The sequence below is a fragment of the Corvus cornix genome, chromosome 9 (assembly GCF_000738735.6).
Source record: "Corvus cornix cornix isolate S_Up_H32 chromosome 9, ASM73873v5, whole genome shotgun sequence".
In the NCBI taxonomy this organism is placed as follows: Eukaryota; Metazoa; Chordata; class Aves; order Passeriformes; family Corvidae; genus Corvus; species Corvus cornix.
This window is the reverse complement of record NC_046339.1, coordinates 1,143,782-1,157,202: the sequence shown is the minus strand read 5'-3', so window position 1 is coordinate 1,157,202 and position 13,421 is coordinate 1,143,782. Positions and strand designations below refer to the sequence as shown.

Genomic DNA, 13,421 nt, shown 5'->3' with positions numbered 1-13,421 from the left:
GGGACGGGGCCGGGCTCGGGGCCGGGCTGAGGGAGGGCCGCGCTCCGGAAGCGCTCCCGGCCGGCCGGGCCCGCCCCGCCCCGTGGCGCCTGACCCGGAGCCGCTCGGCCCGCGCTGACGCTGCCTTGTCCCGCCATGGCTCCCAAGGGCGGCCCCGGCGGCCGGCAGCAGTCCGAGGAGGATCTGCTGCTGCAGGACTTCAGCCGCAACCTCTCGGCCAAGTCCTCCGCGCTCTTCTTCGGCAACGCCTTCATCGTCTCCGCCATCCCCATCTGTGAGCGGGCGAGGGCGGGCGGCGTGTCCTGAGGGGAGATCCTGGGAGAGGGGGATCGGCAACCCTGGGGGGGGAGAATACCCTGGAAGAGGGGGATCAGCAGCCCCTGAGGGGATCAGGACTCCCCACCGCCCACCGCGGGCTCTGTCCCGCTGCCCGCGGCGGATCCCGGGGCTGCTGCGCCGCGCCCGGCTCCGAGCCCACCGCAGGCGGGTCTGTCCTGGATCGGAGCCCTGTGGGATCCTGGTTCTGAGCCCTGTGGGATCCTGGATCGGAGCCCTGTGGGATCCTGGATCTGAGCCCTGTGGGATCCTGGATCGGAGCCCTGTGGGATCCTGGATCTGAGCCCTGTGGGATCCTGGATCGGAGCCCTGTGGGATCCTGGATCTGAGCCCTGTGGGATCCTGGCTCCGGCCGTGTCGGGTCCCGCCCGGCAGCGGTGCCGGTCCCCGGCCGCTGGGGCAGCACTGACGTGTCACCGGAGCAGCGCCGCGGTGCTCTCACAAAGCCCCTTTCAGCCACGCGCAAAGCTCATTTCCCCGTTCCAGAGTACCTTCAATGCAGTTGAAAGCCCCGCAGGTGATTTTGGAGGAGTTGGCTTTGGTCTGGCAGAGCCAATGCGGAATTACGGAGCTCAGATCTCAGTATGGGTCTCCAGTAAAGGGGTGTTTTTCTTGGAGAGAAATCGCTTCAAATACCATTCTTCCTTTTTTTAAGGGCTTTATTGGAGAATATGGCATATGGATCTTGTTCAGTCTGCAGTCCTGTACAGCGTCATGACCCTCATCAGTACCTATCTTGTGGCTTTTGCATATAAAAACGTCAAGTTTGTCCTCAAACACAAGTAAGTTTGGAGCTTGTTTGAATTTATCATTTAATAATTTAACAAAACCAGAATTTACTACTATAATTTTTTATTAATAAGAATGCCTGAAATGTGACTCCAAAAATTACTTTGCACAGAAGTATCTCCTAATTAGTTTCTGTTGTTCCCTTGTAATTATAATCAAATCTTGTCAGCTAAGAGTACGGTAATACAGCAAATCCACCTTCATGCTCAGGGGGTATTACCACAAATTATGTTTCAATTATGAATTATATTACTATATGTAAATTATATTACTGTTAGTACTTGTTATTATTATTTCTTCTTGTCCCTTCACCTTGACAGAACTTATGTATTGGCTAAGTTTTATTATTTTTTTATATATTTTTTTTATTTATTATTTATTTACTGAAAATACAACTTCCTGTAATCTCAGGGTTGGGTTGTGGGGTTTTTACGTTTCTGAAGTGTAACATGAGTGGTGTTACTTACAGAGTAGCCCAGAAAAGAGAAGATGCTGTTTCCAAAGAGGTGACTCGCAAGCTGTCCGAGGCGGACAACAGGAAGATGTCCCGCAAGGAGAAGGATGAAAGGTGATCTCTCTGTCCTCTTCTCTCCGTTGTTGTAGCACTGCCTTAAATGTCTTCTTCAAGGCTCTGAGTGGGGTAGTAGGGACTGTGCTTGGCACTGCTTTTTCTGTATTGTGGTGAGCAGAAGCTGCAGTGTAGCTCTTGGTTCAGCTTCAGGCCTTTTTGAGGCGAGTTGTTAGGGGAAGGTCTCAGATGCACTTGGTGTTAGAGGGGATCCCCATTGGGACTCTGCGGGGTGGGAGCTTTGGAGCCAAACCCTCTGTCTTCTAGGAGAAGTACTGCACACTTCAGAGTGTGGGTGTGCCAGGACATGTCCTGGGTCCCTGGCAGTGTCCACAGCCAGCTTGGACAGGGCTTGGAGCAGCCTGCGATAGGGGAAGGTGTCCCTGCCCATGGCAGGGGTGGAATGGGATTGGGCTTTAAGGTTCCTCCCAACCCAAACCATTCCAGCATTCTGTGGTATCCATTGATTTGAATATATTAGAAATTTTATCTCCACTTGCTCCTAGGATTCTGTGGAAGAAAAATGAGGTTGCAGACTATGAAGCAACAACTTTCTCCATCTTCTACAACAACACCCTCTTTCTGGTCCTGGTCATCATTGCTTCCTTCTTTGTGCTGAAGAACTTCAACCCCACTGTGTATCCTTTATCCCCACACCAAAACCCCCACAGCCCCACTCCTTTTAGTTGTCACTACTAGCTGTAGTTGTCCTGTGGGCTGTGGCATTCCTCTGTTGGTCAGTGCAGCTCATTGTAGTGCATCAGCTTAGAATGTTGTAACAAAAAGAAGAGTTTACCAAAAAAAAGTCTCCCAATCACATAAATGTGACGTGAGATGTTCCTAGGATATTACTTGGACAATATACAGAAATTCTCCTGGCTTTGCCATTCCCATTGTGACTCTGGAGTGAGGACACAGCTCAGTTTCCTGCAGAAACACTGTGTCAGTGTTGGTTGCCTGGAGCTCTTACCTGACTGGATGCTTTAGTTTCAGTAACTTCACAACTAAAATTTCCTGAAGGAAATTAGCATTGCCAACAGGGCCGTTAATTCAAAAGCTGTATTTATAAAACTTGTGAGAGAACAGGCTTAACTTTACAGGTGTCTTAATTCTGCAGGTGACTTCATGCCCTGATTGTGAGCTGTTTCATGTTGCAATAATTCAGTTTTAAAACTACAGAGAAAGACCATTTCCATTCCTTCCTTTTCATAAAACTCCTACTCAGTGTTCTGTACCAAAGAAGTATCTTGACAATTCCTTAACCTGTTCCCTACAGAAACTACATCCTTTCTATCAGTGCTTCCTCAGGACTCATTGCTCTGCTGTCCACAGGATCCAAGTAGACAGAAAACCCACAGCAGTTTCTTCCTGTGAGAGGCTTCAACTGCCATGAAAATGTCTAAGGGTGGAATAGGAATATTTTTTCTTTTAGCATGAGGAAAATGTGGGGAGGGTTTGAACCCAAACTGGTTGAATTATATTTACTTTTGGTATCTTTACATGGTATTCGATATTGGAGTTATTCAGGTTTTTTTTTACTTAGCGAGGAGAGGGAATGGGGTGTGAGCTGTGAGCAGACATCACCACAGAGGAGTGATGGTGCTGCAGCTCCACCCTGGGACTCTGCTCACACAGCTGTACCTGCAGCCTGGAGCAGAATTCCCCTGGCAGTTTGGTGACTGGCCTCAGCCAAACTCACTGGGCATAGACGAGACAATCCCTTTATCATTGTAACTTGAAAAGTTGTAATAAAAAGGAGCTTTTTTTGCCATTTAATTCCATGTATTTTCATTCTTCGTTTTTTAAAAAATGGGGATTTTCATATCTGGGTTTGTCAACTCTTTCTGCTTCCAGAAGAGAGGAGACTTGTACAAGCTAACAGAGGTACTGTATTCATTAGAAGCACTCCTCATTTTTGAGTAACTTGGAGTCAGGACAAAACCTAAATCTCTTAGAAAAACACTTTTGAAGTGGTTTGAATGTACTTATTTTTTTCATTCATCTTCAAAGTGGTAAATAAATTAAAAACCCTGCCAGTTTCCCTGCACAGCTCAAGAAAAATGCTTTAGCTGGCTTTTAATAACGGGTTTATCAGACAATCCTGTGCCTTCTTTTCTGGCTATCACTGGAGCAGCTGTTCACTTAAATGCCAAATTCTACTGATATTAATGGAATTCCAGTTACAGATCCTGCCATGACAGACTTGGGATCCTGAAGAGGGAAGAAAGAGAAAGTTTATAATCAGATTTAATGTAACAATTACTCTGCTAATCTTGGCTTCAATAGGATTAATGGACAGTAGAGGAAAATGGAGAATCTGAAGACCAGGAGACAGTAATGGCTCTATTTCTGACAAATTCAAGTACTTCTGGTCATTTAATACTCTTTAAATTAACTGTTTTCTCTCAAAATGCATGGATTTCTCTTTATCCCTTCTGCCTGACTGTTCACCACTGGAAGGAGACGTTTGCACAGTGCTGCTGCCTGCCTTGGACAGCTTCACCTTCCTTGGCCTCACTTCTTATAAGGGATATAACTGATGGATTTTAGGCTAAGTACTTAGCACACATGAAGCAGATTTTTAACAAAGCCATCTGTAAACAGCCAGAGCCCAACACAAAGCCAGGCTGGCTCCTCTGCAAGCAGCAGGACTTGGATGTTGCTGTTTTTCCTGTGTTCCTCTCAGAACCCCCAGGGCTGAAATTCACACCCTTGAACGGCCCATGCTATACTCACTTTGCTGGCAGGGTTGGGAGGCTCAGCCTGCCCTGGCAGGGCTCTAGCAGGTGTATTTTGCAGAAAATCTGCTGTCTGGAGCAGTGCTTGGAAGCAGCACTTTCTTCTGCCATTACTGTCAGCTCACTGAGTCTTTTATTAACTGCTTTTCATCTTCTTTTAGGGCTTTTTTTGGTATTGACAGTTGCTGAGGCCTGGAGCTTAGTGAGTGTCAGAATTTTCCTGGAGAGGGAACATTGAGCACTGACAGCCTGAAACAAAAGCAGGTGGGTGGGTGGGGTGGGTTGTGTTCTGCAAAAAAAGTAATCTTGAGCCTTCATAGAAAAGTTCAGGGCTTTTTTTGGTTGGCATTTGGATTTTTGTTCACTTTCTCAGTTGTTTTTATTTCTTTGGAGGTGATGTTTGGTTTTTCCTTTGCAATCCCCACTGCAAGCTGCAATTATAAATAAAAAATTCACTATAACATACTAAACGATATTTCTCTTGTCTAATGCTGAGGGTTAAGCTAAAGCTGGGCTGCTGCTTGGCCCCACACTGCCCTCAGAATCTGAAGCTCTTGCTCCAAGTAAGGGACAATGCCATCTCCTCTGTTAAAGAAAAAGTTGGGAATTGATCTAGTTTTAACACATTCTTGGATTCCTAAGTACATGAGAAGGGGAAGAGAGAACATTAAATTGTACCTCCAGAGGGAGGAAAAGGAATTAGTCTGCTACTGGGAGGATAATTATATTAAATAAAGCTGTTAACTGTGTAATGGTTGAAGCTTTTGTAAAAGTTAACAATAGCTAATGGTAATGCAGCATGGGGTGTTCCCAGGGCAGGGGAAGGTGGGCTCCTCCTCAGCTGGCTGTGACTGGCCAGTGTCACCTTGAAGAGGCTGGGGACAGCTGCACTGGGTTTATTTCAGGCCAAATCACAGAATAGTTTGGCTTGGAAGGGACCTTAAAGCCCACCCAATGCCACCCCTGCCACAGGCAGGGACACCTCCCACTGTCCCAGGCTGCTCCCAGCCCCAATGTCCAACCTGGCCTTGGGCACTGCCAGGGATCCAGGGGCAGCCCCAGCTGCTCTGGGCACCCTGTGCCAGGGCCTGCCCACCCTCCCAGGGAACAATTCCTTCCCAATATCCCATCCAACCCTGCCCCCCTCAGCTTCAGGCCAGGACAGACCTTATCTAGGATGTGTGTGCTCCTTGGGGACTGACTTCCAGCAGCACCTTGTCCCAGGAGAGAGCCAGCCCAGCTCCCTCCTGTCCCTGCTGCCTCGGCACCGGCCCTCGCCCCTCCTGGGCACAGCTGGAATGCTGCCCTGGGGAACAACCCCCCATCCTCAGCAGAAACCCCTGCTGGCCCAGAGCAGCTCTGGTGTCAGTAACAGGTCTGCAGCTCTCAGGGTAGATGCACAAAATGCTTTTATTGTGTCCAAGCAGAATTCCAGTCAGACTGCATTTCTCATGTACAGCAGGAGTCATGTACACACACCACAGCTTCAAATACAGGAGGAGACCACTCGGGTGTGGGGAGCTGCTCAACCGGCCCAGGTGAGCGCTGCAGGGGGGGAGGGGAGTACAAGGGTCCTACAAATACTGTACAGAGCTGTATCCCAGCAGGGATGGGAGAAATACAGACTGAAATCATGCAGAGCAAATCCATGGGAAGATACAACGTGGGTCTTGAGCTGGGCAAATTAAGATGGAAATTCTTCCTGTCAACTCCTGTAAATGCTCACAAAAATCTGTTTAAAATGTGTCTGTGCACTTACTTATCCCTGGTTCCAAACCAGGTGAAAGCAGGTGTAGCCTTTTGAAGTACGTACCTGATTGTTCCTGCAGCTCTCAGCAGCTATATATTATATATATTTATAGTATCTATATCCTTAAAAGCTCCTGAATATTGAAATTTGCAGTAGCTCTGTCTACAAGCAGGCAGAAGTAGAGGCAGGTTTCTATAGATGCAAAACCCAGTATTTAATCATGGCTTTCTTGGTTTAAGGTTTATGGAGAAGTAGAGCTTTGCAGAGCTGTTGTGTTCAGTAACCTGACATGCGTGTTTGGGCTTCCTGACACTGCCCAGGAGCACTCCACAGCTGCAAGAGCTGCGTAATTAGGAGCTGAACTATCTTAATTCCTAACTAGTTCCCTGTCTTACAGCCTTTATTCAACTACAAAGAAATCCTAGAGCTTATATTCAACGTAAAAAAGCAGAGTTTGAGCTTGCCCCTTCCATCTGTTAACCTGAAGAAACTTTATGGTTGAGATTTCCCAAACATGGTTTTATTAAAACCTGAAGTTGTATCTGGCTTTTCTTCATTGAAAAAATAGATCTGTACATCCTTCTTTAATTACCAAGTACCTGAAGGTTATAAATTATGTCTTTTTTTGCTTTACAAGTGTTTGTCACAGCACAAGCATGAGGTGCAAAGAGTAAAGTAAAAATTAATGAACTCGGTCAAGAAGGTAAGAAAATACAAGGTTATTCTTGGTTAGAAGAGAGATCAACTGTGCTTTTAAATTCACTGCAGAGTAGTAGCAAGAGCACACATCTCGAAGGATCCAGTGACAGTAGACACCGAGCAGCAAGTGCTGAATGATTCTCATGAGAGTAATTCGGGGCTGTACTGGAGTACAGAGCACTTCTAAACCATGCAGTCCAGGAAACTCATGCATTGCATTAGGATCTGTAGTCCTTCTTGCTGTAGGGCTTGTTGCCCAGGATATTATCTATTTCATTTACAATATGGGATGTCATCTTTGGAAGGACCTGGGGTGGAAGAAAGCGATGTTTAATCGAGATCATTCCAAAATGAAACCTCAATTTTATCAAAGTACATTTCCTCTGGGGTTTTTGTGTGACAGATATTAAACATTCACCTAATAACTTTCTCCCTTGAAGGAAAAAACACTGGAGTGTCTTTACTCAGTGAGAGAATCACAGCAAAGCCTCTCAGCTTTCTGTGTGGAATATTGCTTGGTTGCAGTGGGACACGAGCTGGTGGCAAGAACAGCAGAGGAAGCTCTGGTTGTGAAAAACCACAGGGAATAATAAAGGGAGTGCAGGTGACATGTGACAGCACAGACTCTGTCACAACATGGCCTGGAATCACCTGCATTTTCAGATACATGAAAGCTGCTGATGCCACCCTGGTGTCACTGGATTTGTCTGCAATGACCCCAAGAGGTGCCAAGTCATGGTGACACCAGAGATGTGCCTGATGAAGGGGCACGAACAGAGCTGGGAGACAAAATCCCAAGTGCTCCCACTGTTGAGGGAAGGAGGGTGCTGAGGTCTGGTGCTGTCCCCCAGGGAGCTGAGCAGGGCTCACGCCCTCCACGGAGGTGCCACCCCCCCTGCACTCACCTGTATGGCTCCGAGGTTCTCGATCAGCTGCTCGGGGTTGGAGGATCCCAGAAGGACAGAGCTCACCCCCTCGTTCCTCAGGCACCATGCTGGGAATAAAGGCACAGCGGGGTCAGGAACAGAGATGGAACAACACAGCCTCGCTCCAGACCCCACTGTTTGACAGAGCCTCTGCTTGGAAATAATCACATTATCTGTCTCAGCTTTGCTCCTCTCACCTACCAGGAGGAAGATGCAGGGATCAGATAACAAACCCCACAGACCTTCCAGGATCCCACCTGAGCCTGGTGCCTGCCCCAGCGCTTCTCACCGTTGTGGGGTTTGGTTGTTCCCGATCACGAATCACAAAGATTCACTGCTGGGCTGTGGAGCCAGAGATCACCTTTCTGACAGACACCTGGTATTTTCCAGCCTCAGCTCTCAGCAGCATAAAGATAATTATTAGAAAAAAACTCCAAAACCCATTTTGCACAGCACTCTCTTGTCTGCCAGCCCAGCACCCCAAAGGTGATGGCTTCATCGGGGGAGGCAGTGTCCAGGCAATCAGGGAGGTGGGAACCCTGCGGATGCCCAAGATACTCGGACCCTGCAGTCACAGCCTGCTGCTGCTGCTGGAAGCAATCCTGCTTTAAGTAATTGTTACCCAGAGAAGCTGGGAGTGTCCCAGGCCAGGTTGGAGGGGTTTGGAACAACCTGGGCTATTGGAAGGTGTCCCTGTCCATGGCAGGGGGTGGCACTGGATGAGATTTAAGTTCCTTCTAAACCAAACCACTGCAGGATAAATAATGATTTACACATTTTAAATAGCAAGCACATCTCTAGCTACAGGCCCAGACCAAACCATGATGGAAAGAAAAGACCTTTTCTGTGTTAGCCTTTCCCAAGCCAGCCCTGACCCCTGAAGAGGGACGGGAGCAGCCCTGGAGCTGTGCAGGGACCCACCAACAGCCAGCTGTGGCAGCGTGCAGCCGAGGCGCTCAGCGATGGGGGACAGGTCCTTCAGCTTCCCCTGCTGCTTCCTGCCCTCCTCGCTGATGATCTTCTCCTTCAGCCACTGGTAGCACTGCAGAGCAATCACAGCACATCGGGCTGTCAGCTTTCATCCTCCGAAATGGGAAGTTTAGGGCAATTTATAATTACAGTCTATAAATATATAAATAGCAGCACTTGAAAAGCCACGTCCAACCCAGAAGGTCGCGGAGGCTGAGTGACACAAAGCTGGGCTGCCCAAAGCAATTAGGGCAGGGCCAGAATGTCTCCTATTGTCCTCAGCTCTCTGGTTTTATTCTCACTCCAGAACCTGGAATCTCCTCAGTTTTCTTTTTGGACCCCATAACCCCCAATAAGAATAAAATCAGGATAACTGTGGAGAAACCAAGCTGTGGTGACACCAGAATGCCCAAACCTGTTAGAGAGGGCAGCCCCCAGCAGCCCATGGGTCTTCAGTGGGCTTGCCCTTGTCTCAGGGGGGATTCTGTGGAGGCATGCTGGGATCACTGGGGGGATGCTGGGGGGCTGAGCACGCCCATGCCCTAGGCTGGTGCCCAGGAAATTGATGTCCAAGTCTGTTTGACCTTCGTGGTTCGGGGGGCTGAAGTGGCAGCAGCTGCATCCATTCATGGTTGGACTCCGTGACCTTGGAGGTCTTTTCCAACCTTAACGATTCCAGGATTAACATCAGCGAGGGGCCTGGAGCGCCACAGAGCCCCTGGCTGGTGTCTCCTCCTCGGTGATGCCCATCAGTGCAGGGTGGTGCCAGCATCCAGCATCCACGTGCAGCCCCCAGTCCTGGCTCCAGCCCCAACCCTGCCCCAAACCCCTCTCAGCCTTCAGCTCGCTGCGTGGGGAGCCTGAGCTCGTTCTAACCCAGATTCTCCTGCTCTGTGGAGTGTGGTTGCCAGAGAAACCGAGCTGATCCATCAATACGCAGCCCGGCCTTCTCACGAGGGAGCCCTTTCCCCTTTGTTATTTTCCTGCCCTCACAAAAGCAGCACAACTCAAACATCCACAAGAAATACCTTGAGTGAAGCCCTTGAGCTTTCAGGGACCCCGTTGCCGTATTTCCCTGAGATGATCCCACAGGCCAGGGGAGACCACGTCATCGCTCCCACCCCTGCAGAGGAAACAGAAAGAGGGGATTTTAGGGGAGTGGGGCAAATCACACTTGTAGCAAAAATATGCCTTTCAGCTAAAAACTAAAACAAAAACAAACAATTGCATCTTGTTTCTGTTGCCACTGGCAGCAACGCTCAGTTGGTGTTCAGGAAGATGCTGCTGATGCCCTTAAGGGTATTAAGGATTTATTTTACTTAATGGGCCACAGGAATCTCAGAGAGTAAGGAGCAGCCAAGACAATTAATACTTAATATGTTTATTAATATACTTTATTTATTAATATATGATATTAAGCAATACTTCTTTATCAGAGGCACAGTAAGCTGGTTTTTCTTTTAGGTCACTAGATAGAGACGTGGCTTTGTCATTGGTCCCACCTGGAGCCCTAGGTCACCCTGCTGTCCATTCCTTTCTGGGAATGCCCGAGCCAGAAGGCACAGCAGGCTCAGACTCACCGATTTTGTGATACAATTCTGGCAGCTGCACCTCCACCTTCTCCCTTTGGAACAGATGATACTCGGCCTGTTCGCACACGGGTGGGATCATGTTAAACTGCCTGGCCACGGAGTAGGCTTCCTGCAGAGGAGAAACCCATGGATGAAACACTTCAGTAAATGAAAATATCCTGCAGGATGCACCAGGCAATGTTCTCTGAGTGTGCAGGAGATGGCCAAGGCAAGTCTTGCTGTCCCTTGGCAGGGGAAGCGGGGACCATCAGGATGCTGCAAACCTGGCATCTCCTGGAATCACAGCCTGGTGTGAGACGTTAAAGCCTGTCTCATTCCACCCCCTGCCGTGGGCAGGGACCCCTTCCATGGGCCAGGTTGGCCATGAGCACTGACATCAAACTGAAGGACTTGACTTCAGTCAAACCAGAATGACACAGACCCAAATTAACCACCCAAACCCCCAAACATCAGCCCATCTTCTGCTAATTAGCATTGGGCTCATTCTGGGACAGGTTTCTATATTATTTGAGGTGGAAGCACTGGACAGAGTGAGACCCCAGCGTGCCCAGGGATCCCCATGTGAGCCCTTACCACGATCCCCATGTGAGCCCTTACCACGATCACCCCATGGCAGCCCTTACCATGATCACCCCATGGCAGCCCTTACCATGATCCCAGCCCTTACCATGATCTCCATGGCGCTCCAGCGGGACGTGCCCCAGTACATGGCCATGCCCTGGTTTATCACGTGCGTCATCGCCCGCACGATTTCTGAAGGAAGGCAGAACAAGGGGTGTGAGGAGTGCCCAGAGGCCACGTTTCCAGCACCAAATCCACTTCCAAACGCCACACACGCTGACAACCCTGAGCCCTGAACACGGCTCCTGCTGTGCACTCCTGCCCAGGTGTGGCTGGAAAAGCATTTTCAGTGCAAACGTCAAGACATTGACCCTGCAGCTGGTTAAAAAGTGCTTTTCCCACCTGGCTCTTGCCTACCACAGCCTTAGGAGAACATCTTTCGAAACGGAACACAAGAGGGCAGCACAGTGGAAAAATAAACTTCAAAATAAATTCTATTTATTTCAAAATTTTCTTCCTGAAAGCACATGTCTGGGTCTGCTTCTTTTCACCAGGAATACTGGGGACAAACCTGCAAAAATGGGTGATTGAACCCCACTCCACCAAGGGCCCTGTCACCCTCTGGTGTCACCTCTGCAAAACCCAGCACAGCAGTGCATGGAAGCTTGCAAGGCTACACACACCAGGACAGGATCTTGGATTTCATCCCTCAGACCTCTGCTGAGCAGCCCTGCCTGCCTGGGGGTGAAAAACCCTCACACTTTAGTTTAAAAAAATCCCAGGCTGGTTTGGGTTGGAAGGGATGTTAAACCCCATCTGTGCCACCCCTGTCATGGGCAGGGACACCTCCCACTGTCCCAGGCTGCTCCAAGCCCCAATGTCCAACCTGGCCTTGGGCACTGCCAGGGATCCAGGGGCAGCCCCAGCTGCTCTGGGCACCCTGTGCCAGGGCCTGCCCACCCTCCCAGGGAAGGATTCCTTACCAATATCCCGTCCATCCCTGCCCTGTGTCACAGTCCCCAGGAGCAGCCACGAGCCAGAACCACTGCCCTGGCTGTGGTAACAAATGCCTATTTCTGACAGGGTTGCAGCACAGACACAACCCCAGCCACTGCCCACAAAATGGGAAAAATGGGCTAAACTCACTCTGAGAAGCAAAAGAAAACAGTTCTGGGGCACTGCTGCCCATGGCACCTCGTAGTCAGCGGGCACTGCCACATGTCCATGTGCTCTTCCCATGGGAGAGTCAAGGACCTGACACTCCCCACCGACTCCTGTAACTCTGGCCACCCCAAACCCCTCTGGAGGGGCTGCCCTGGAGCCTGCAGTGCCCAGAGAACCCCTCTGCAGTGCCCAGAGAACCCCTCTGCTCCCACTGGGATAGGGACTCCAGGCAGATTGAGACACGCTGCCTTTCACACCGGCAGGATTCTCGTCCTACTTCTGGAAAGGCAAAAGCAGGAGCTCGGCAGCGAGGAGGGTTCGGTGCCAATCTGGGCGTTGCTGTGAATCCTTCTGCAGGCACTGACAGGCAGCTCTGAGAGTGAAGGCTCCATTTATAACCTGCAGGGCTGGGATTCGTTTGACACACAGACCTGCCTTAAACCCAAACACAAATCCACTTTATCCGAGGGAATGAGGGAAAGGAAATAAAAACCCCAGGCAGCATTAAAGCCAGCACTGGGATGTAAAGGAAACTTCCATTTCTTCACAAAAATATATAAATGCATTTCACTGAAGGGTAAACATAGAATCAAAGACTGGTTGGGGTGGTAAAGGACCTTAAAGAGCACCTACTGCCAAGCTCTTGCCATGGGCAGGGACACCTTCCACCTGACCAGGGCTCCAGGATACAACTGATGAGCTATTTCAAGCTTCCCCATCTGAATATTTAATTAAAAATTGTTTTTCATTTCCTACCACCATCAGTCTAAGCCTGTAAGTGATCCTTCCCTTCCTCCCTCCCTCTCTCCTCAGCAGCTTTTCCCTGGGTTAGTTTTCTATTTTTGCCCTGCCACCATTTCAGAGTTTTGAAAAACATTTCGTCACACGCCTCTTACACATCTCAGCCTGTGGTTGTTTTCGTTTCTCCCACCTCTACTCCTTTCAAAAAAAAAAAAACAAAAAACACCCAAGTCAATGCAGAAAATGTATATAAATATATATATATATATCTCCTTTCGTTTACAGAGCCGGGACGGCGATGGGATTCGGGAAGAGCACACGCCCGGATCTCTTGTCCTGCCAGCTGGATGCCCAAAAGGCAGCACTTAAGAACAGGAGATTTTTTTTCTTAAATATAGATCAATGCTTCAAATCCCAAATAACAGCCCCTGGCAGCATGATAATAATGATAACTTTGAAGTAGCTTAAGGTTCCCTGGTAGGAACACTGTCACCTTCCCTCCCTGCGTGCCAGGGCTGTGCCTGGGTGCTGGATACACTGTGGGCACCTGGCACTGTGACAATGGGGGTCACACTAGGGGACTCCAGG

At 49.2% G+C, this 13,421-nt stretch overlaps 2 protein-coding genes across 4 annotated transcripts in view; one reads left to right on the top strand and one right to left on the bottom strand.

Moving 5' to 3' along the window:
* Positions 1–23: 23 nt before the first annotated feature.
* SSR3 (signal sequence receptor subunit 3) lies at positions 24–3,469 on the top strand. The gene is made up of 5 exons (XM_039557179.1): positions 24–274; positions 992–1,118; positions 1,595–1,693; positions 2,200–2,331; positions 2,970–3,469. The coding sequence occupies exons 1-5, from the start codon at positions 136–138 to the stop codon at positions 3,034–3,036; spliced, it is 564 nt and encodes a 187-aa protein (XP_039413113.1). The 5' UTR covers positions 24–135; the 3' UTR covers positions 3,037–3,469.
* Positions 3,470–5,822: 2,353 nt separating this feature from the next.
* The window catches only part of KCNAB1 (potassium voltage-gated channel subfamily A member regulatory beta subunit 1), a 59,780-nt gene continuing 52,181 nt past the window's right edge, over positions 5,823–13,421 (bottom strand). For all 3 annotated transcript variants that reach the window (XM_039557113.1, XM_039557114.1, XM_039557115.1), the window contains exons 9-14: positions 11,035–11,120; positions 10,356–10,476; positions 9,804–9,898; positions 8,728–8,848; positions 7,786–7,874; positions 5,823–7,188 (exon numbers count right to left, since the gene is read on the bottom strand). In XM_039557113.1, the coding sequence (XP_039413047.1) occupies positions 7,099–7,188; positions 7,786–7,874; positions 8,728–8,848; positions 9,804–9,898; positions 10,356–10,476; positions 11,035–11,120 (602 nt within the window). In that variant the 3' untranslated portion in view covers positions 5,823–7,098. The remainder of the gene's footprint in view (positions 7,189–7,785; positions 7,875–8,727; positions 8,849–9,803; positions 9,899–10,355; positions 10,477–11,034; positions 11,121–13,421) is intronic.

Excerpts from the sequence above, each read along its gene's own strand:
- SSR3 (XM_039557179.1), top strand. The coding sequence starts at position 136 with ATGGCTCCCAAGGGCGGCCCCGGCGGCCGGCAGCAGTCCGAGGAGGAT. Across the intron at positions 275-991 it reads CGTCTCCGCCATCCCCATCT|GGCTTTATTGGAGAATATGG; the intron begins GTGAGCGGGCGA and ends CCTTTTTTTAAG. Across the intron at positions 1,119-1,594 it reads AAGTTTGTCCTCAAACACAA|AGTAGCCCAGAAAAGAGAAG; the intron begins GTAAGTTTGGAG and ends TGTTACTTACAG.